General features: G+C 36.3%; 1 protein-coding gene across 1 annotated transcript in view; it reads left to right on the top strand.

Moving 5' to 3' along the window:
• Positions 1–24,948, top strand: part of LOC306888312 (unconventional myosin-Va-like) — an 85,024-nt gene that overhangs the window by 44,658 nt on the left and 15,418 nt on the right. The window contains exons 13-30 of the mRNA XM_079446527.1: positions 272–397; positions 2,469–2,552; positions 10,093–10,251; positions 10,403–10,500; positions 11,206–11,292; positions 11,389–11,497; positions 12,859–13,070; positions 13,705–13,861; positions 15,049–15,288; positions 17,207–17,455; positions 18,432–18,525; positions 19,099–19,247; positions 19,338–19,451; positions 19,626–19,763; positions 20,055–20,111; positions 20,349–20,576; positions 20,750–20,758; positions 21,535–21,635. Of these exons, the coding sequence (XP_079302653.1) occupies positions 272–397; positions 2,469–2,552; positions 10,093–10,251; positions 10,403–10,500; positions 11,206–11,292; positions 11,389–11,497; positions 12,859–13,070; positions 13,705–13,861; positions 15,049–15,288; positions 17,207–17,455; positions 18,432–18,525; positions 19,099–19,247; positions 19,338–19,451; positions 19,626–19,763; positions 20,055–20,111; positions 20,349–20,576; positions 20,750–20,758; positions 21,535–21,635 (2,411 nt within the window). The remainder of the gene's footprint in view (positions 1–271; positions 398–2,468; positions 2,553–10,092; positions 10,252–10,402; positions 10,501–11,205; positions 11,293–11,388; positions 11,498–12,858; positions 13,071–13,704; positions 13,862–15,048; positions 15,289–17,206; positions 17,456–18,431; positions 18,526–19,098; positions 19,248–19,337; positions 19,452–19,625; positions 19,764–20,054; positions 20,112–20,348; positions 20,577–20,749; positions 20,759–21,534; positions 21,636–24,948) is intronic.

The raw sequence follows: 24,948 nt of genomic DNA, 5'->3' as shown, positions 1-24,948 counted from the left end.
ACATTTGTTTAAAGTAGAATTTCTTTGGAGCAGTATAAAAGTCTTAACTGTCACTTCAATTTGATGTATTCTTGCTATAAATAAAAGTAATAATTTCTTTAAAAAAAAAAAAAAATCATATTGACCCCATACTTCTAAATGGTAGCGTACATTACTATAAAAACAAACAAACAAATACTGTGTTGTGTAATTGTAATTGCATAATTCTGTTTGAGACTACTGTTCTTACTTCATATGCTGTACAACCTCTCTGTCTATCTCTTTCTCTCAGATGCCGAAGGGCTCTGATGACTCCTGGGCTCAGAAACTGTATAACACTCATTTGAAGACGTGTGCACTTTTTGAAAAACCACGGATGTCCAATAAAGCTTTCATTATTCAGCACTTTGCAGATAAGGTACACACACACCTCACACTCAGGCTGGTTAAGCATTTCTGATCAACTGAGATATTTCATTTAACAATGTCTAAACAAAGACAAACTGTATTCTGTTCCATAAAACCTAATGAGCTGCCTCACAAATACTGCATCTAAACGGTGCATAATCATTTCAACATATTAACAGCATTCACTGCTTGCATAAGTCCCAGACGCGTCCTAGACGTGACACTGAGAGTAATGAGAGCTTATTTTTGCTGTGTGACACGCTTTAAAACTATCAAAACAATCTTTTTAGAAATATAGACTTTTATAAAGCAGTATATGATTATTGTCAAAATTCATAGACAAATGCTTCCTGTTCAGTAAATCTGCCTGAATCCAGTTGAGTTATGCAGTTCATCTGGGGAATGATTACCATTTGGATATACATGTTATCCACCTCATTTAAAATAGATCACAATATTTAAGTTTGTAATAACTCTGCATAAGCTCTGTCAAGGACACAGATGTATAGTATGTGAAACAGGCCTAACATTTTAAGACAATAAATACTAATAGATATAAAATAGTTCTAAAAAATGCATTAGAGTATAATGTTGTTAGCTTAGCGACATGTAATAACACCAGAAGTCGAGTCTCCTGTGTGCACTATTTGTATGGCACAGCAACTGCTGCATATGTCCTCACATGAGCTCATGATGGCTACAGATCTGTTTTTAGAAACGGTGTTCAGTGTCTGTGAGGAAGCACTGATGGAGAAGGGGGTGGGGAAAATAAGAGAGTGTGTGATAGACATTCAGTAAACACACATAGTCGAATCAGGGTTTGAGCATTATAGGTGCTTTCTCAAACATCCTCAGGGTTAAACCACTTCAGTCTCTAATCAGCATTACTAATTTAAATGAAAGTCTAAATCATATAAATTTAATAGAATTATGTCATTTATGCCCAGTGGAAAACAGGGAGGTTAATGGAGCTCTTAGATATAATTTATTTAAGTACAATGACTAATTGATCTCAGATGTTTGTTCTGAAATAAAACAGGTTACAAAAGTATAAATAAATCTTGGTAACACTTTTCAGTCAAATTCAATTGGTTAAAGTTGGTTAATCACGTACAATATCATTTTTTTGCAGCATTTAATTTGGCATACAATTAGAATATATTGGTAATTTAACAATGTTAATGTTTTATTCATGTCTATACTTGAAATGTAAAATTGTATTAATATATGTAGAAGTTAACTAACCTAGGTTAACAAATGGTTTAAACTGCTTTATTGTTAATTTTCATTTCATGTCAGCTATTATGTTGAATAAATCATATCTCAATAATACTAAAATAGTATTATTGAGATAAATAATAGTAATAGTATTTATAGATAATACTATATCATATAACATATCATATAAATAGTATTATATGAACACTGTGTGTTCACGGTGTGTGTGTGCACGTTGGATGGGTTAAATACAGAGCACGAGTATGGGTCACCGAGTATGTCACGTCACTTCAATAGCAATATGTATGAAACGTTATTGTAAAGTTTTTCTCAAATTTTACAACATACAGACTTGGCCAAAATTCAAGAAGAATGGAGCAGTATTTTTTATTATTATTATTATTATTATTATTATTATTATTATTATTATTATTTGCTTTCCATGTAATTACTATGGAAGGCCATTTCTGCCACTGAATAAAAAAAAAAAAAGAATGATGGTAAATTGTATCTCTCAATTCTGACTTTTTTAAGAATTGTGTAATACAAACTCACAATTCTCACTTTTTTCTCGGACTTGTGAGATTTAAACTCAAAATTGCAAGTTGTCAGAATAGTGGGATATAAACTCGCAATTGCGAAAAATAAAGTTGCTAGATAAAAACTCGTTATTCTGACTTTTTTCTTGCAATTCTGACTTTTTTCTCAAAATTGTGAGATATAAACTCCAGTTGTAAATTCCAGTTCTGAGGGGGGAAAAGACCGGTATGTTCTCAGAATTGTGAGTTCATATCTATTCAGATACTCATTTATGGATTTTCTTTCTTATAGGATAACCTCACATGTCTGTCTGTGTCTGTCAGGTGGAGTATCAGTGTGATGGTTTTCTGGAGAAGAATAAAGACACAGTGAATGAGGAGCAGATAAATGTTCTGAAGGCCAGTAAGGTGAGTGAATATCTGTCAGTCTGATGTTGCCATTGGTTAATTTTCGCAGAACGATAATGCCCTTAACACCTTAAATAAGTCAGGCTAAACTGGCACAAAACAAAACTAGAACGTTCCCATTATATTTAATGATGCTGTGTGCGCTGGAAGTGGCCAATGTAGTGCAATTCAGTTGACTGGCATCCTGCAGGCACTTCATTTTCTTCTTTTTATTACAAATATCACGTGTAAACTGATTCTGTAAGCTCATGAACAAGGGATGCAATGATTAGGTAAAAAATGCACAGGAATGGTCAAATTGTCTTTGTAATGTAAGCGTATATAAACCTGACATTAAGAGGTTTTAGTGAAGTTATTTCCTGTATAGTGAGACTAAACCAACTTTCAGTGTTCGCTCTAGCCAGGGTGTTTTCGTCCAAGATTGTTGACCTTAAATGAGGCTTAAAGTCTGAGAAGGTCAATGGAAGGATGCCATCTGCTGGTCAAGGAGCAGTAGTGCAGTCCATTGCCACAGTTCCAACATGATATGTGCAAAACTCATGAGAGTATATGTTCATATTTCTAGTTGTTTGGATTCTTGCATATCCTTGTCCTGTCTTAGTTCACTACAATCTTGAGTCAGTATCTATAGATCAGAGCTGTTTTGAAGCTCTAGCACAGAGCATTAGCATGACTCCGTAGCTCTGCGCTCTGACTGCTCTTTAATGAGGCAGGTTCAGACAAAACGCCACTGCATACCTACCTGTTATGAAATCAGTCCTCATGCCTTCAGGGTCAGGGGTGTGTTTTGTGGATTTTTCAGGAAGGTATTCAAACATATTTGGTAATGAGACACAGGCAAGTCAGCCAAAGGTAAGCTGAATTGAAGCCTCCATAGATTAGAGTTTCCCAACCTTTCACTACGTCAACACTGAAGATGTTGCACTGAAGATATCAAATTGTAATATCATTCTGATATAAACTATGGCACTAAAGTATTTCAGTATTTATTTGCCATGGTATTTACTTGGTACTCCAAGGTATATCCAAGATTACCATTGTGCAATGTTTTTTTTTTTCAAGTTACGCTTAACTCAGACATATTTAAAAATTAAATCTCTGAAAAATGGCTTTAAAATAAATATATATATATATATATATATATATATATATATATATATATATATATATATATATACACAGTGGGTACGGAAAGTATTCAGACCCCCTTAAATTTTTCACTCTTTGTTATATGGCAGCCATTTGCTAAAATCATTTAAGTTCTTTTTCCTCATTAATGTACACACAGCATCCCATATTGACAGAAAAACACAGAATTGTTGACATTTTGGAGATTTATAAAAAAAAAAAAACTGAAATATCACATGGTCCTAAGTATTCAGACCCTTTGCTCAGTATTTAGTAGAAGCACCCTTTTGATCTAATACAGCCATGAGTCTTTTTGGGAAAGATGCAACAAGTTTTCACACCTGGATTTGGGGATCCTCTGGCATTCCTCCTTGCAGATCCTCTCCAGTTCTGTCATGCTGGATGGTAAACGTTGGTGGACAGCCATTTTTAGGTCTCTCCGGAGATGCTCAATTAGGTTTAAGTCAGGGCTCTGGCTGGGCCATTCAAGAACAGTCACGGAGTTCTTGTGAAGCCACTCCTTCGTTATTTTAGCTGTGTGCTTAGGGTCATTGTCTTGTTGGAAGGTAAACCTTCGGCTCAGTCTGTGGTCCTGAGGTTTTCGTCCAGGATATCCCTGTACTTGGCCGCATTCATCTTTCCCTCGATTGCAACCAGTCGTCCTGTCCCTGCAGCTGAAAAACACCCCCACAGCATGATGCTGCCACCACCATGCTTCACTGTTGGGACTGTATTGGACAGGTGATGAGCAGTGCCTGGTTTTCTCCACACATACCGCTTAGAATTAAGGCCAAAAAGTTCTATCTTGGTCTCATCAGACCAGTGGATCTTATTTCTCACCATCTTGTGGTCCTTCAGGTGTTTTTTGTGTCTTGCACTGAGGAGAGGCTTCCGTCGGGCCACTCTGCCATAAAGCCCCGACTGGTGGAGGGCTGCAGTGATGGTTGACTTTCTACAACTTTCTCCCATCTCCCGACTGCATCTCTGGAGGTCAGCCACAGTGATCTTTGGGTTCTTCTTTACCTCTCTCACCAAGGCTCTTCTCCCCCGATAGCTCAGTTTGGCCGGACGGCCAGCCTAGGAAGGGTTCTGGTCGTCCCAAACGTCATCCATTTAAGGATTATGGATGCCACTGTGCTCTTAGGAACCTTAAGTACAGCAGAATTTTTTTTGTAACCTTGGCCAGATCTGTGCCTTGCCACAATTCTGTCTCTGAGCTCTTCACGCAGTTCCTTTGACCTCATGATTCTCATTTGCTCTGACATGCACTGTGAGCTGTAAGGTCTTATATAGACAGGTGTGTGGCTTTCCTAATCAAGTCCAGTCAGTATAATCACACACAGCTGGACTCAAATGAAGGTGTAGAACCATCTCAAGGATGATCAGAAGAAATGGACAGCACCTGAGTTAAATATATGAGTGTCACAGCAAAGGGTCTGAATACTTAGGACCATGTGATATTTCAGTTTTTCTTTTTTAATAAATCTTCAAAAATGTCAACAATTCTGTGTTTTTCTGTCAATATGGGGTGCTGTGTGTACATTAATGAGGAAAAAAATGAACTTAAATGATTTTAGCAAATGGCTGCAATATAACAGAGTGAAAAATTTAAGGGGGTCTGAATACTTTCCATACCCACTGTATATATATATATATATATATATATATATATATATATATATATATACTGAATATATTATTCAATTTAAAATAAATAAAAAAATAATAAAATAAAATAAAAATAGCTCATAAACAAGCACAAATATATGGAAATTAATTAACTAAAATGATTAGAATGCAATATTTATATTCAGTGCATTTTGGTTCTTTTTAAAATTATTTTCTTCTGTATTTGGCGGTTTCTGAATGCTCTCTAATGCTTTGTCTCCTCAGCGTGTGGCAGTAAATGTGTGTGGTAAGAGCAAACATGCTGTACTAATCCAAACTGCCTGAGAATAATAATAATGCCTCAAACTGAGACAAGTCAAGTATTATTTAAAAAGTTATTAACAATTTATATCAGTAATAGGCTCGGCTCCCTGGTGCTTATCCAGATCAGTCTGTTAGTGATTAATCCAAATCCTTCACTTCACTTGTTCCACAGGTCAGCTGGTTTTTACCATATTAATTTTGAGTAACATTCATATCATGTCTGTTCATATCATCGTGTGTGTGTGTTTGCTTACCATCTATCATGTACACATTTATATGTTCTTATGAATTAGAAATAAAGCCAGGCACCAGCTAAAATTCGAAAGCTTTTCAATGTTTCTTCATCATTTATTTGGTCTTTATCAACTTTTCAAGCTTCACTCTTAAGGCTTTGTCCACATTAATACAGATAGATTGGAAAATGCATCTTGCTTTTGTCCATATGCCCAGACTGACATGCTGTTTTTGTCCAGCAAAAACTTTTATAAGGTGCTTTCCCAAGTCAAAACATGTTTGAAAGTGATGAGTATAGACAATATAACTATGGTTACAAGTGCATTGTTGTGCGTGCTATTCAGTTTAAAAAGGCCATATAATGCTTTTTATTGTTTTCCTTTTCTTTTAGTATGTACAGGTGCATCTCACTAAATTTGAATATCGTGAAAAAGTTAATTTTTTCTTGTAAGTTATTTCAAAAAGTGAAACTTTCATATATTTTAGATTCATTACACGTAAAGTAAAACATTTCAAAAGTTGTGTTTTGTTTTAATTTTGATGATTAGAGCTTACAGCTCATGAAAGTCAAAAATCAGTATCTCAAAATATTAGAATATTTACATTTGAGTTTCAATTAATGACCATCCCTACAGTATAAATTCCAGGTATCTCTTGTTCTTTGAAACCACACTAATGGAGAACACTGCTGACTTGGCAATGATCCAGAAGACGAACATTGACGCCCTCCACAAAGAGGGCAAGTCACAGAGGGTCATTACTGAAAGCTGTGGCTGTTTACTGAGTGCTGTATCAAAGCATATTAAATGCAAAGTTGACTGGAAGGAAGAATTTGGGTAGGAAAAGGTGCACAAGCAACAGGGATGACTGCAAGCTTGAGAATACTGTCAAGCAAAGCTGATTCAAACACTTGTGAGAGCTTCACAAGGAGTGGACTGAAGCTGGAGTCAGTGCATCAAGAGTCACCACGCTCAGACGTCTTCAGGAAAAGGGCTACCAAGCCACTTCTGAACCAGAGACAACGTCAGAAGCATCTTACCTGGGCTGTGGAGAAAAAGAACTGGACTGTTGCTCAGTGGTCCAAAGTCCTCTTTTCAGGTGAAAGTAAATTTTGCATTTCATTTGGAAATCAAGGTCCCAGAGTCTGGAGGAAGAGTGGAGAGGCACAGAATCCATGTTGCTTGAAGTCCAGTGTGAAGTTTCCATAGTCAGTGATGATTTGGGCTGCCATGTCATCTGCTGGTGTTGGTCCACTGTGTTTTCTGAAGTCCACAGTCAACGCAGCCATCTACCAGGAAATGTTAGAGCACTTCATGCTTCCTTCTGCTGACAAGCTTTATGGAGATGCTGATTTCATTTTCCAGCAGGACACCAAGTATTGAGTACATATACAGTAAATGAACATACTTTCCAGAAGGCCAACAATTCACTAAAAATGTTTTTTTTTTTTATTGGTCCTATGAAGTATTCTAATTTGTTGAGATACTGAATTGGTGGGTTTTTGTTAAATGTGAGCCTAAATCATCACAATTAAAAGAACCAAAGACTCAAACTACTTCAGTCTGTGTGCATTGAATTTATTTAATACACGAGTTTCACAATTTGAGTTGAATTGCTGAAATAAATGAACTTTTCCACAACATTCTAATTTATTGAGATGCACCTGTACTGTAGTGTCTTTTTGTGCAAATAGCAAAGTTGCTTAAGAATAATGTTACTTTGTACAATCTTCATATTACTTTCCTGCAACGATGGTGGAACATTTACTCGCAATTGCTCTCCTGCTGCAAAAGAGGAGGACAGTTGTGTTTTAGAAAATACATGGAATCTTGATTTTGAGGTGGGATATTTCACTAATAAAATGGTCATACAAGAAGAATAGGGTGAGAACTTTGTTTGTTTTGTCAGTATCATCTCGGTGAGTGGTTATGATGTTTTGTGAGCGGTTTAAAACGAATATGCCATTTTTGAATATTATTGGATTAATGTGGACAATGTGGAATTTAGAAAACAAGCTAAATCTAGTTTATTAAATAGGAGCCGACATAACAATATGGTTCAGAGCTGGTGTCTGAGCTGCTTTGCTGTTCAGCTAGTACATTATATACATCTGTCTGATGTATCTGTATTTTCTGCATTTGTTAATTCTGTTTCTATTTTCTCATCATTGTGTCATGTTGTCTATGTGTTGTTTGTGAACATGACAACCTGTACCCCTGCAGAAGGTAAAATTTAGCATATAAATGCTGTCTCATTAGCTCTTTCTCTCTCTAATATCACTGCTGTCCTGCTATACGAAAATTAAGATTGGATGCGTGTTGGATTGGATGTGTGTGCGTATGAGAGGTGTGTGTGTGTGTGTGTGTATCAGCATGTTCAGTCTGTTGCTTTCAGCTGTGCAGGACACAATCTCAGCACTGCATTGACTCTTAAGGAAAATAAATTCTGCTTTAGCTCTAGAGCCTCCAAACACCATCCAAACAAACTCAACCACCCCAACGACATGAAACATCTGTTTGATCAACTGGACATCAACTTTGACATCTTTTAGGACTTTTTATACTCTTCACTAAGAAACAGTTCATTAAGAAATACATATTCTGGCATTTATTTACTAAAAGTCTTTCCCTCCACTGCAACTTTCAAATCAAAAACAGGTTTGTAAAAGTGTTTTCTCACAGGATAGAATATGTAAGGTGAATATCGGTCCCCATAGGTGGTCAAAGAAATTTTGTACATTTTAAGGTTAAATGATACACTTTGAGAGCAAAATTAAAAGCTCGTAGAGATTCATTATTATTATTACACCTAAGGCAGTAATGTATTACTGTTGTCACAATGAAAAATGAATATTTCTTGCAAAATTTAAATCCTCAAGCTTCTGTTTTAGTTGGCTGTTTCTGTGAAAACAGGTTTACAAATGCATTTCATTTCAAATCTAGTAATATAATTATTATTTTACTTACAGTAGTAAAATACTTGCAAAAGTTAAACCCTCTGAAAGATGCTGTTTCTGTAAAACTAGGTTTTAATCATCTGTCTACAAAATGTTGAAAATGATGCAAATGTGAAAAAAATGCTGTGGCATGTTGCATTCCCAAATGCAGAATAAATTTGAACACTGTGCCACGCTTCACTCTGAGACGAGCAGCACAGCACTGATTTAATTAAATGACAGGCTTTTAGTTTGATTGACAGATGCTTTGCCAAAGAAATGGTGCAAAGCACAATGTTAGAAATCTTGAGAAGTGTCTAAATATTTGCGGATGAAATTTAGGTAATTAATGGAAAACACTGAAAAATAATAACATTCAAGTTTAGAACAATCTGATGGAGAATAAATGACAAAATAACAAATAATGACAGAATTTTCATTTTTGGGTGAACTGTTCCTTTAAAAACGTAACAGCTGAAGACATCGATGTGTACTACACATAGACCAAAAAGTGCAGGCTTAACACAGAGTTGGAGTTTGTTTGTTTGTTGTGTGTTAGTATTTAATGTTTAAATTGTTGGTCCCATAAGGACTCTTATTTTATGCTTAGGCTGCATGCTGCTTAGTACCAGCACTAGACTGCAGAGTACATGGCCTTTTCTGTTCATTACTATCCCACTTTATACCGTCTTGATGTGCATAATTCTTAATAATGACAAAATGGCTTCCTGTTGTTTTTCTATGTGGTTAATCTGCCATTCAAAATTAATTATTGATATCAAAAATTAATTTCTTACTAGTTGAAATTCCAATTTCACATCTCAGAAACAATTCTTACTAGTAAAAATGTCTATTCTTGATATCAACAATTTAATTGTCACTAGTGACAATGTTCATTTCTGATATCTGAAAATGCATTTCTGATAACAATTTAATTCTTGATATCAAAAATGAACATTGTCACTAGTGACAATAAAATCAGTCATTCTAAAAGGAAGTACATGATCAGGAGTTTTGCGTGAGAGCGAAAAAGTTCCCACTGTAAACCATGGCTTCTTGGGCTTATAGCTTTAGTAAATGCAGTTGCCATTCCCGTAAACAAGTAAACGGTGTATAGAACAGGGTTAAGAACTCAGAACAGTAGTGACAACTGAAATAACATTGAGTTTAATTATGTTTTGAATAGCTAATAGCATTTTTTTTTTTTTGTAAGATCCTTACTTCATTTCTAAGTCAAAAAGTGCCTCTGGTTGATCATCTGAACACGTGTCATGGCTTGAATGTCAAGTCTGCCTTGGCTGTAATTCTCAGTTTGACCTGCTGGTGGAGCTGTTCCAGGATGAGGAGAAAGCCACAAGTCCGACTGGTGCTGCTCCTGCTACTGGAGGACGCACTCGCCTCAGCGTCAAACCAGTCAAGAACAAAGCCGGCCAAGCCAGCAAAGAACACAAGAAGACAGTCGGACTGCAGGTGGAAGACCGCTCTCGACTTAACTCAAAAATACAAATCAAAGATATTCAGTAAAAGCGAAAATAAGCTAAGAAATTGGCAAGCACTGACAGTGGATGAGATTAAAAAGAGACTAATTTAAATGAATGCTTCCATTTCTGTCTCTCTGTAGTTCCGTAACTCTCTGCAGCTGCTGATGGAGACACTGAATGCGACTACGCCACATTACGTTCGCTGCATCAAACCCAATGATTACAAATATGCCTTCACGTCAGTTCTTCTTCTGTTTTTAATTGAACTTTCTCTCTCTCTCACACACACACACAGATCTTTTTAACTGTCAGTTTTCTAATATGTAGATTAGGCCTACCCTCAAAGAATAGTTAGGTTAGTGATTTCAAGGAGACATAGCAAAAAACATTATATAAACTTCCAATACCGATGCTGTAGTTACAGACAGTTAACAGACTGGGCCAGCTGACCAATCACAGCACACTGGGATTTTCAGAAAGGAACTTAAACAGAGTCTTTCAGGCAGAGGGCAAAATAAGGTGCTGCAGCAATGTAAATTATAGGAAAAATATGGTGTTTTTTGAATTATACATTTTAAAAACATGAATTTTTTACATAATTTAAAGGTATTCTAGCAGACCCCCAAAATATGGGCACTTCAATAGACAATTTGAAGCATAACATAATGAACAGTAACAACTTGATGAATTCTCACAGTTGAATCTAACATCAGCATGTAGCTTAGCTAATGAGTCATAAAAATATGTAGCACATTCGTTACAGAAACAATTTTACCCATTCTTTCTGGATTATTTTCTTCTCTTCAGAAATTGAATCTGTTAATTTCATACTTTCAGTTGACTCTGTTTTGAACTATTTTATAACAGTAGATTTTGTAGAATTGATGGTTAGCTATAGGAACACAGTGTTGGTAGGCTGATATCTGATTTCTGTCATTACCAGGTTTGACCCCAAGAGGGCTGTGCAGCAACTGCGTGCATGTGGAGTTTTGGAAACAATCCGCATCTCTGCAGCTGGTTTCCCATCTAGGTACTGTGAAGATCTTTACATTACCATACTGCACTCCCTTTTGTCAAACACTACCTGACTGTATATTTGTTTGTTTTGACTGCTTTTGCTTGTCAGGTGGACGTATCAGGAGTTCTTTAGCAGGTATCGTGTCCTGATGAAGCAAAAAGATGTTTTGACAGACAAGAAGATGACCTGTAAGAATGTTCTGGAGAAACTGGTGCAGGTAAAAGAAGCCAATTCAGTCACCTCATAAAACCATATTGATGGTCTGTATGGACTCTGTGCGAAAGCCGTAAATTAATAGACCTTTAAAACTGAAATTACTCAGAATCATAGCAAGAATGAATCAAGCAGAATGCCAAAATTTGGCAGTACTCATAGGTGGAGGGTGAACCAACTCCAGGGTAAGGCTAAAAGCCAAATCTATTAACTACAAACATAATAAACCCGTATTTTAAGGCAAGAACCAGATATTGGTGTCATAAAATATTTTTAATGGGTCTGAATTTGTATTTAACATAATTACAATTTAATAAAAACATTAGAAATTGCTAATTATAACATTTCATTATTAACGTTATTCAAACAGCGAATAAATTATATACAGAAAGCAAAAGAAGAACATTATCACTAACTTTGATCTATCGAGAGTTCAAGCACTCACAAAAAAACAGAACTTTCGTTATAATCTCTGAAGCTGTCTACACAGTGAATTGTACATTGTGTACAAATGTACATTGTCTTACTTACGTACATCTTTACGCTTTGTTTATGATGAGAGAATTCACGAGGGTCCGAGTTCAGTCAGCGAGCGCGCGCACTCAACAAACCTCAGTTTCAGCAATGACTCATCTGAACGCCTCTGATTGGCCAGTGCATTCCTAAGCTCAACAGAATTGTGTGTGATTGGTTAAAATGCGCAACGCTGTAAAAATGCTTAAAAAGACAAATGGTGCAACATGAGCAGGTCTTAATTTAATACCGCAATCAACACTTCATTAATTTTCACTTTGATAGCAACAGGAGTTATAGATTTAATTTATTTGTGCAGGGGCATTTTTGTCCAATGTAGTGGCAATTTTGCTCCAAGTCCCCATGGCCAGGGGGAAAGCTAAGCCTTCCCCAGCCTTAAGCCCCGTTCACACCAAGAACGATAACTATAAAGATAACGATTTTAGCGTCCACACCAGCGGATGATATCGTTTGTATATTCTAAGCGCACGCGCGTCTGTCACTTTAAATTCTCCAGCTCATTGTAGCAGGGTGGATTCTGATTGGCTGTCAATGTTTGCATCGTTCATCAGCTGAAAAAAGAATCGTTCTGAAAGTGATTCCAACAATCTCATTTCTCTGTGCCTTTATCGTTATAGTTCTTGTGTGTACTCTGCTATTCTTTAATATTGAGAATGATTTTTAGAACTGTATCTTTATCGTTATCTTTATAGTTATCGTGCTTGGTGTGAATGGGCCTTTACATGCTCCGCCTATAGCACTACTCATTTCCTGTAGAGCATTTTGTTGAATGTAAAGTTTGGCTGATAGATAATAAATTAACTCTCTCTCCACTTTTTGTCCTCCTGATAGGATCCAGATAAGTACCAGTTTGGCAAGACCAAGATCTTTTTCCGCGCAGGGCAGGTTGCGTATCTGGAGAAACTGCGTGCAGATAAGCTGCGTGCTGCCTGTATCCGCATCCAGAAGACCATCCGCTGCTGGCTTGTGCGCAAGAAGTACCTGCGCATGAAACATGCTGCCACAACCATCCAGAGATACGTCCGTGGATACCAGGCCCGCTGGTGAGGGGGAGGGGACTAATCCCATAGTGGGTGGGGCCTGGCTAAGGTTACGAAAAATAAAAAAATAAAAAACATAAGCTTACAGCAAGCAACAGTACCTGTCCACTTTTTCACAGAGTTGGTTCCGGAAGTTTTTTTTCATTCATTTTTCCAATAGAGATTACAAAAAGTCTTTGTTAGAAGCATTATAAGCCTTAAACCAAACTAAACAGCATCAAAATGGGAGATGTCGAATATGTAAATAGAACCAATGTATTATTAGAGTTTTGCAAAATATGCAAATTAACAAATATTAAAGTAGCCGATCTTTCTTTTGGCACGATTTGCTCATCGCATCTCTCTAAATGGTGGAATTGTGGGTAATGTAGTTTTGCAGAGTCTTGGGTAATGTAGTTTTTCACCAAGAATTACTCTGTTAGACATGATTCTTTTGAAAAACAGATTGAAACAATGTGAACCTTGGAGCTCACAGAGTATATCCACCTTTTCAGGGTTTGTAAGTTATCGTTAAAAATCTATTTTTGTATCTGAGAAAATTAAAGGGATTTTTATTTCCGGAACCAAACTTTTGCACTGTTTTTAAGTGAGAAGATGCACAAGTAGTAACCTCTGAGTTGTTCTTCCTTCCCCACAGTCTTGCGAAATTCCTGCGTCGCACACGTGCTGCGATCATCATTCAGAAGTACCAGCGCATGTATGTCCAGAGAACATGTTACAAACGCAAGCAGGCTGCCGCTCTGGTCATGCAGTGCATCCTCAGGGCGTACATGGCCAGACAGCTGTACAAAGCGGTGAGGAGGAAACCAGACATACTAATACACTCTTCTCACATTTACAAATATATTTGCAGCAGTCACAAACACACAACTCACAAACACTGCTCTAGTCGTCTCATTACTGCATTCTTACATGCATCTTTTTTATATTTCCAATTTAGTTCTGATCTTAACATTTAAACAAACACTGACAACGGGTTACATATTGATATGCATCAGGGTAAAATATGACGCTGACAGGGTGGTTTATAATTAACACACTGGAAACAAGTGAATTATTTCAGGCATGAGACACATGACCAGTGAAAGCTGCTAACTGCACCCCTAGAGAACTGAATGGTGTTAAAGGTGCAGTCGGAGTGGTCTAAACACAAAGTGTTTCTAAGTTTTTTTACACTACCATTCAAAAGTAATAATAATTTCATTCAGCAAGGTAGCATTCAATTATTTAAAGGTGACAGTAAAGACTTACATTGTTACAAAATATTTGTATTTCTAAATAATCTTTGATTTCAAATTTTCTATTTCAGTTGTCATTTTCAGTTTAGTGTGACACAAACCCGTACATTTGTATCTCCAAATTTAAAACCGTACAGCTTATAATAGTAAACAGATTAAACAACTAATAGAAAACAATTAAGGTAAATACTAATAATATAATAAATAAAAAAATGTATTGTTGTGTTTTACTCCTCTCTAGAGTATAAGAGAATCTGCCATTAGACAGTACTAAGTAATTAGACAGTACTAAATAAACCATGAAAGTAGCAATTACGTCTCATTCTGAGGACTTTTCCTTCAGATTCTTTTTGCTCCATCCTAGTATTTTGCTAGCTTGCTAGTCACTGGTTGGAGTTTGTTGAGGATGAAGTAACAGTGTTGTGATGACCTCATGTCTGCTTCCAGTGTTGTTCCAGTGTAGGGACTGTCCCACTGACGGACCACAGCAGCTGCGGCTGTATTATTACTCTTACTGTCTCTCTCCTCTCTTTTCCTGCCGTCAGAGCTCTGTTGATCAGCAGTGGATTATCACGGCAGGATGTGTAATATCTGCAAATTAAAAAGGCAGAAGGTGTGAGAGAAAAAAGCGATTTGAGAACACTCACTGGACTGATCTCTACTTTGCATTGCATTCTTCTTAACTCTTGTGTGTATTTATGTTTTTTTTCCTCTTCATCTTGTGGTGTTGTGTGTTTGTTTAGCTTCTGCGTGAGCACAAGGCCATCATCATTCAGAAGATGGTCCGAGGCTGGTTGGCGCGGCAGTGGTTCAAGCGGTCGCTCACAGCCATCGTTTACCTGCAGTGCTGCACCCGCCGCATGCGAGCCAAGCGAGAACTCAAGAAACTCAAGATCGAAGCGCGTTCGGTGGAACACTTCAAGAAACTCAACATCGGCATGGAAAACAAGATCATGCAACTGCAGCGCAGGATAGACGAACAGGTACCGCACTTCACACTAAGATGCTGTGGCTTGTTGTGCCTCATTAAAAAGTTTAGTCTGTATGAAATCATAATGGTCGTTCCTGGTCTTCTTGAGCACATGTTATTCTTAAAAAAAAAAAAATTATCGTGGTTAAACTTTATTTTGATAGTCCACTTTAGACATTCTACTAACTATAAGTAACTTTGTAACTACATGTCAACTAATTTTCATTAATTTGAAAAACATGTCTACTAACTCTCAGAGTAGACTGTTAGGGTAGGTAGTCAGTATGTTGTATGGTGTGGACCCATCCAAATAAAGTGTTAGAAGATATTAAGCAGACAGTCTACTAATACTCTGACTGCTAGTTGACTTAAAGTTGCAAAGTTACTTACTGTAAGTAGAATGTGTTAATAAAATGTGATAGCTTGCTCTGCCTATGAAACAAATTTCCTTTCTGGCTGATTCCATCTTACTTCTCATTTTCATTCCATCCAGCCAGCTGTCATGTCAATACTACTTTTCACAGTCAAATCCCACCCTTGTTTTTCATAGAATTTCATTATTCAGTCGAAAATCAGGTTATGGAAGAGAAACAGGTTGCAAGCACACAGTGTTAACTTGATTCTTGTTGTTTTAGTTCCTTTCCAATGAGTCAGAATCTGTTAGCAGGACACGATCACATCAGCTAGATCTTGGCTTCCCTGTGCAGAATCTGTGTGTATATGGATGTAGCTGTCAGTATAATACATGATTCTAAAGACAAAGATTAATTGTTATGTAGGTGCAATGTAAATTCAAAGGTGTTGTACAATGGGGTTCAAACGTCTGTATCCACATTGGAAATTAAGTTTATTTGAACATTGGATTCAAAATTGACTTTACATTTAAAGGAAACATGCATTTATGATTTAGAAAAATGCAAAACAACAAATAAAAATGAGAAAGAAATAGGTAGCACTTTATTTACAGTCCTGTTACTAATGTACATACTATGTACTTATTATAGTAATTACAATAACTAGATAAAAACTAGGTACTAACCCTGAACCTTCCCCTAAACCTAACCCTACCCCCCATGTAGTTACCTTATATTACCAGTACTTTCTTAGGTACAGTAGGTACACTGTAAGTACACGTACTGTAAAATAAAGTGCAACCAATAAATATTTAAGATGAACTCAAGTTCAAGTAAAATTGCTCAAATTCCCAAAAATAATGCTTAATTCTAAAAAAATACACATTAAAATATACACATTAAAAAACATGTTCTATTTTGTATTTGCGTATGTGTTTTATGCCTTGATACATCAGGCTTTTATAGTTTTATGCCTTGATACATCAGGCTTTTATAGTTTTATGCCTTGATACATCAGGCTTTTATAGGCATAGTATAATATAGTGAGAACATATAGCTCACACATGAGGAGGAAAAAGTTTTTATTTAGAGGCCAAAACTGGGCAAAATATGCAATTTGGTCAGATGTTTTTATATAAGTAAAATTAGTTTTTACTGAGGGGGCCAAAACATATAATGCAACGCAGGACGAGAGATGTACAAATAAATGTTACTCAAAAGGCTGTTCAAGCCTGAACTTATGTCATCAACTAAATCTAACTTTCTTCTTTCTAGGAAATGTTCATCTTGAAATATTACTAAAAAAATTATCTTATGTTTACTTCTATAAAAAATAAGTAAAAATTTCACAGCAAAAAGATCTGTACCACAACCTGAAGGTGGACTTTTTTTGTAGAAATACGCTTTAAAAGGACTTTTTACATACTAAAAAGAATGAACTGTCAATCAGAGTGCAGAAGGTTTTGATCCTGTTGATATTTTATAGGCCTTAGTAACTGATGCATCATACAGTATGATACCCTAGGCTTTGTAGGGTTAAATACAATTAATTGATGTTCTGTTTTGCTTTGACTCTAGAACAAGGAGAACCGTGTTCTCAGCGAGCGCTTGAACAGTCTAGAGGTCAGCCATTCTACAGAGTCCGAGCGTCAGCGTGTGGAATTGACACGTCTGCGAGGGGCAGATGAGGACGCCAAAAACAACGCCAACAAAGTTACATCTCTTCTGAAGGAGCTGGAGCGACTGCGCAAAGACCTGCAGAACACACAGAAAGAGAAGAAAACCATCGAGGACTGGGCCCAAACCTACCAGGACGAGATGGAACAGGTGCTGTTAGTTACATATGTAGTTGTGTGCTTGCACTGGTGCGGACTTCACAAAGCACTTTACAAAAAGTTGAGGTCGATTCACAAATCAGTTTGGTTGTGTCATTTGAAAAAAACTCTAAAAATGAACAGATTCATTGAGTCATCACCCAGTTATGTTCCTAAGAAGGAAATTAATTTAGACAGGGAACTGATTCACTGATGCATTTGAGTCATCTCCCATTGGTTCGTTTGAATGGTTCATTGAAGTGAACTGACTCATAAAACTGATTCTTTACTAAGTAGTGTTTAATTGGTCAGTTCATTTGAATCAAAAAATAATTAATTAAATGTTCCACTCTACATTCATGGTTCTAATGTTTTAAAGTTCTCCCAAACATTTGAAAATTAGTTTAACAGAATAATTTCTAAGAACGTGTTAAAATGTCTTTCCAAATTATTAGTGTACGACTCCTATATAAATGAACCATTTACAGTAAGTGTGTGTTTGAAATGTGTGTTGACTGTTCATACAAAACCTCACTAATCATGTGGCATACATTAGCAAATTCCAGTTCCACAGCAGATCCCCCAAAACATTAAAGTTAGACCCATAGGTTACCTTCACTCCCCTGCATTTAGACAGTCCTCCTAGATTGTAAAGCCCTCTAAAGACACAGATAAACTCTGTGTCTCCATATTCAGGGATTAGAGAGACCTTCACACTGCTTTAAACCTGGGAAGAGAAGAGATCTGTTCATTGACACAGGTGAGAGAGATAGAGACTAGAGCTCAGCTTAAATGTTAGAAGTAGTCGTAGTTTTAGGGTGGTAGAGGACTAGAATGATTCACAAAGCCACAATAAACACAGTACTGGGTATGTGTTGACTAAATAAATATGTTCTTGGGTCAATACAAGCATCTGTGACATAATCAATGTAGTTTATTTTTTTAATATAACCATTAAAGATGTCATGCTGATTATGTTTGTGTAACAGATGATCTCAGAACTAAAGGAGCAAAACCACCTGCTGAAGAACGAGAAAAACGACCTGAACCGACTGATCCAAGAACAGAGCCAGCAGTGGACAGGTAAAGCAAAACTGTGCAAAAACTCGTTCTATTAGGTTTAGAGGTTGTTGTTTTTTACCTTTTTATGTAAAATGATATATCAATGTCATGTTTACAACACAATATATTAACACAGAATTATCTGATATTTTTGGAAGAATATTTAATGTTCATTATCATTTAAATGCACACCCATATAGCAATGTATAGCAATAGACAACAAATAACTATGAAAATGTATAAATGTGCACATTTTTGTTACAATATCTCTGTCTCACCATTTCATGCTCACTTCTTCAGACGAGGAGCTGGTGTGAAGCTTCTTCACTATTCACTATGTTAATAATATTAAAACAACAGTGTATATTGTAAATATTCTGTACTATTCTGACTATTCCTAGATCTACTCGGATCTTAAACAGAAAAACAAATCCAAATCCTTTATAAACATTGCCTGTCATTTTTTTTGCTCGTCCCTGTCCTGTTACAATATCAACATTATGAGTCAGATGATTAAGTAATTCAATATTGGTTGACTGTTCTGTGGGAATGTGTCAGTGGTGTGTATATAATATGTATGTGTGTGTTTTGCAGAGAAAATGCAGAGGGCTCTGAAGGAGGCAACCCAGCAGTTAGAATACGATTTAAACGAGGAACGCTCTCGCTACCAGAACCTTCTTACCGAACACCTCCGACTAGAGGAGAAATACGACGATTTGAAAGAGGAGATCACACTCACTGTAGTAAGTACACACTTGCAAATCTTCAGTGATTTCAACTAATCTGTGGATTTTCTGAATGACTACTCAACTAGTGTGTCTTTTTTTTTCTAGAATGTTCCAAAACCTGGTCACAGGCGCACAGACTCCACACACAGCAGCAACGAATCAGAATGTACCTACAATTCAGAGTTTGCCGAGTCCGAGGAAGGGACCCGCGGAGGGGAGGTGAGAGCAGAATGTGAAATATCATTAAGATCATTCACATTACTGTATCTACGTTTATGATAGAATTAAAATTTTAGTTTTGGCTTTTTCAAAGATCATACAGATAAAAGTAACATTAAATTTGCATATACTGCATGTGTAACTATGGATGTGTTTTATTCTATCTACCTTTAGGACGTTTCCAAGGGGATACTGGACATGTCCCTGTTCCTAAAGCTGCAGAAGAGAGTATCCGAGCTAGAGCAAGAAAAACAGTCACTGCAGAACGAACTCGATCGGAGAGAAGAGCAGTTTCAGCGGGCTAGAGCTAGGGTACACATACACACACACGCATTTACAGTATTTACTTTTTAAATGAGGATGTACCATCTGTTTTATGTGAAATTAAATATAACGACTCTCTGTAACCCAAATACTAAAAGACTATTGATTTTTTAAGGACATCCTAAGAAGAGATTTTGTCATATGTACTTAAATTCTAGACACAATTTTATTTTATTTTTTAAAATGTGAAAAAAAGAAGCAGTGATTGCCAGAAATTGACCAAAAACATTTTTTTTTACACACACATACTGTATAATGTGTTTTTTTTTTATTGACCAGGACGATGAGGAACATAAGAAAGCTCGTGGTGCTGAGCTGGAATATGAATCTCTCAAGGTAGACACACACTGTCTTCTATTTAATTTTTTTATGCATTGTGGCAAACCACAATTGATTGAGTTATTTGAAAAGCAGTGGTTGCTTTTTTGCTTGCAAAATTCTTCATGAAACTCACTGAACTCTCTCCAAGCTCACAGGTGTTGAAACACCTAGAAGTTTGCCTTCTACCATAAAGCTAGATAAATGATGAGGAAAATAAAGCCGTATATAAATCTCTCTCTCTCTCTTATTCAGCGTCAGGAGTTGGAGTCAGAGAACAAGAAGCTCAAACATAATTTGAATGAGATGCGTCAGTCTCTGAGAGGCAGCGCTGAGGCCGGTACTGCCGCTCCGGGTTCTCCAGCATACACGGTCCTGCTGGATCAGCTGAACGCCTCCAACGAGGAGCTGGAGGTACGGAAGGAGGAGGTGCTCATCCTGCGCTCTCAACTCGTCAGTCAGAAAGAGGCCATGCAACACAAGGTCAGAAATAAAACCTTTCATTCTTACATAAAATATATCAGGATTTCCAGATGTTTCTAAACATGTGGACACCTCCATTTTAGTGCATAACAGAGTATCTGGCACTAACATTATTCTCTTGTTAACATCTGTAACTTAATTTCTCCTTTTGTCCTATGTTGCACTCATATCAGGATGAGAAGGTATGTTGGTCAGACAGCATAACAGTGATTTCACTTCACCTCTGTTCTGGCCTCTAAAATGTGTTGAAGAATTTACTTTGAAACACACTTGCCAAGATTCTCTTAAAGGATTAGTTCACTTCCAGAAAAGCAATTTCCATGATAATTTACTCACTCCCATGTCATCAGACAAAGATGTTCATGTCTTCCTTTCTTCAGTCAAAACGAAATTAATGTTTTTGAGGAAAACATTCCAGGATTTTTCTTCCTTTCGTGAAGTCGCGCATATGCATACGCATCGCAGAGTTAGTGCAAGACGAGCATTTGTGTTTTTTTTTAAGAAAAAGTCAGATTGTTTAGCTAGATAAGACCCTTATTCCTCGTCTAGGATTGTGTAGAGCCCTTTGAAGCTGCATTGAAACTGCCATTTGGACCTTCAACCCATTGATCACCATTGAAGTCCACTATATGGAGAAAAATCCTGGAATGTTTTCCTCAAAAACCTTAATTTATTTTCGACTGAAGAATGACAGACATGAACATCTTGGATGGCATGGGGGTGAGTAAATTATCAGGATTTTTTTTTTCTGGAAGTAAACTAATCCTTTCATTTAAAATAGTATAAAGCATGCCATCTGTTGTCATGTACAGTATGTGTGCAAATGTTAACTTTACAGTTTTAATGCACGACCAATTTTTAAACAAAATTCAAATTTCACTTTTATTAATTGAGAATGAAGTGAAGTGCTATACTTAGAACCAGGTCTTGTGAATGTGAACCTCCTGTGTGTGTTTAGGGGACCATGACTGAGCCTTTGCCATATATTGAGGATGTGCAGAAGCTGACTGATGCCAAGGAGATCTCCCAGGCATACATGGGGCTTAAAGAGACCAACAGGTACATTACTTCTCTTTACATTTCTTTCACTGTCAGTCAATCACGTTGAATCACAAAACATGAAATCTATTGCTGAATCTACTGAATGTGTCCTTCATCTGGGATCCACTCATTCTGTTTATGTCGTGTGATGTCCTCTGTCCCCCATCTTTTTTACAACAGAGGTTCTTAAACTTGCATCCCCCAGAAAGCTAATGCTTCTCATATGTCACAATGTATTTATTTGTGTTAGAAATTAAATCTTGAAATGTTTTATACACTACCTTTCAGAAGTTTGGGCTGAGTAAGTTTTTGAAAAAAAGTCAAGGAGATTTTGATTTTTTTTTTTTTTGCACTGTCAGATTCCAGATTTAAAAATGTTTGTATCTCGGCCAAATATTATTATTTTCTAACAAACCATACATCAATGGAACACTTATTTATACAGATTTCAGATTATGTATAAATCTCAATTTCACAAAATTGACCCTTATGACTGGTTTTGTGGTCCAGGGTCACATATTGTTTTAATTCTTTGAAAATCCTTAATGAATTTGCTTAAATTTTAATTTTTTTAAATAAAAGTATTAATTTCTTTTTTTTCTTTTTTATAAAAATAAATTAATTAATAAAAGTGAGAAAGGACCTTACTGACCCTAATCCTTGAATGGTAGAGAATATTACATAACTATGTAATAACTAGTAAAATACTTGAAAAGTGAAAGAACTTCAGGAACACGTATTCACTATTAACTATTAATTAAAGAGTTTTCCCTCAGTAAATTCCTCATTTGCTGCTTATTGAAAGTAATTAAGGTCGTTGTTGTAGTAATTATGTTTACATAAGTGGTTGTGTTAAAGGATATAAAATATGGTCATGCAGAATAATGCTTCTCAGTTTGAGAACCTCTGTTCTGCAATGGATCTTTGTTTTAATAATTGCTGCTGGTTAAATTCTTTGCAGTTTCTCGCACAGACCCAGTAGTGTCACATCTATCTCCAACCAAGGAAATGATGACTTATCACTCTCACAATCCTTTCACAAGCCTGAGTGTTTACTCTACCTGTTTGGATCAGCCCTCTGTCTGTCTGTCTGTCTGTCTCATCTCTGTCCTGCGCAGATCACCCAGGTTTACACGCAGACCGACTGAAGTGAACGAGCTTGTGAGCAGGTTGAGGTAACAGATGGACGGGCATGATGGGCCGCTCGCACTGCATGTGTGTGCAGCTCAGAGCGAATCAGTCTCATTCCAGAGCCCACACATAGATGAGAAAACATACAGAAAAAGCCCAATACCAGGCAAAAACTCGGAGGGATTATTAATATGAAGGGATTATCTCACATAGCCAGACTCTTGGCTATCAGCATAAAGTCTGGTCCACTTGGCATCTTATTATTGCCAGGCACCACCCTCTTAGTCGGGAAGACGTTTTAGAGGAAAGTTTATTTGAAATTGATTATAGCACAGTAATATACCAGTGCAGCAATTTTTCCAAACAGCTCTACAGAAAAAGCCAGCAAAATCATATGTGTGTTGTCGTATTAATCAGATAAAAAAAAAATGTATGCGTCAAATTGTCAGTACTATGATGGTAGGTGGGCAAGTGTCTGAGGCTGAGATTATTCCAAGCCGCCTTCACAGACCTTTGAGCGAGAGTAATGAGAGTTTGGCTTTATTGATCTTACCAAATAGATGCAGAACAACGAATTCAGCGTATTAGATTACTTTAGGTGATGGCTTTGCAGTTTTAACAGGCTGTGACAACAATGCTTGGTCATGTGACTCAATGTGATGGATGAATGAACCTACATGTGGCTTCTGGCTAGATGTTGCTTATTACTCATTATGCAGTGGACAAATAGCTACAGTAATTAAAGCAAATGAACAGATGACAAACTAATTGCTTTTTTAGTTTGCTACATTTGTCTTCTTTGTCATCATTATTTTCATTTATTCTGTTTGCATTTCATCAATTCTTTAATTAGCTGGTTGTTTGTTTTTTTCATAAATATGTCATGTAATCAGAATAATCCATATTAATAATCACCCAAAAAATTCAATTCTGTCATCATTTGCTCATCTTAATGTCATTTCAATCACAGACGACTTTCTTTCATCCACTGGAACACAAAGGAGAATGTTTTGAAGCAGTAGTTCTCAAACTCTGGTATAAGTGTACAAATATATTTATTTAAAAAGATTTTAATGCTTCTACGGCTGCATACAAAAATACTTTTGCTGTCAGTGCGTCTGTTTTGTACATTTCAGCTCATATCCAAACATACGAAAATGTACATGTGTTGTAAAAGTGACTCTGTTTAAAGATATAAAAGGTAAAAACTAAGTTTAATGTAGCCATAAAATAGTTCTATGTAATAGTTAATTATTCATTGCAAATATTTCCCTTTTCCATACAGTAGCTCTCAAATCTAAATTGCATTTGTTATATTGTGTTCTGTTTCTCACATACTTTCACATATATTCCATATTGGGTGAACAATCCTTTTAACAAACCTGTAAAAATGATCCACTTCATGCTACTCGCATCAAAGTTTGTCACTTTTTGTTTCGTTTTTTCATTCTTACCATTTCTTTTTCTTTCTTTTTTATTGTTCCACCCTATCAGATCCCCATTCCCTGACTACCATAAGCTGAATGAGGATGGAGAACTGTGGCTGGTTTATGAAGGGTTAAAGGAAACTAACAGGTTAAAGAACAGAGAGATGAGAGCATGTAGAAATGTGTGATACTTACCTAAACACTAGTGCCTGCAGAATGCTCTCCTTAACACATGGGTAGTGCTTCATGGTATCAAAACATGCAAGAAAAACTCTTTGTATAGTGTTAATACTGGACTAACCAAAATTAAATGGGGAAATTATTATTTTAAAACAGCATGTAGTCACGACTGCCATAAAGGAGCTATAAATAAAGGTGAATACTGCTGCACTGCAAGACACAATGGGCAGGTTTCTCAGCCTTAATTGGGAATGGTTCACTCAAAAATAAAAAGCTGACCATTATTTATGTCAAACATTTTGTTCCGCATGTCAAGAATAATGTTCTTCCAAACCATTATGACAAAATCATAATATCAAACACCACAAAACTAGTCTGTACAACCGTGTGATATTCCAAATCACCTGAAGTCATTGACAAATAAAATATAAACATTTATGTATGTATGTTTGTATTTATTTACTAAACATTACTTATTTTAATTTAAATAATAAAAAATGACAGAAGCAAAACAAAATTACTAAAATTTTAACTTTAAATAAAAACTATAATAATAATATCTTAAAGATACTAAAATTATACTGATCAGCACA

The sequence above is a fragment of the Barbus barbus genome, assembly GCF_936440315.1.
Source record: "Barbus barbus genome assembly, chromosome: 22".
NCBI lineage: Eukaryota > Metazoa > Chordata > Actinopteri > Cypriniformes > Cyprinidae > Barbus > Barbus barbus.
The sequence above is the reverse complement of the archived record's forward strand: the minus strand, read 5'-3'. Positions and strand labels throughout refer to the sequence as shown.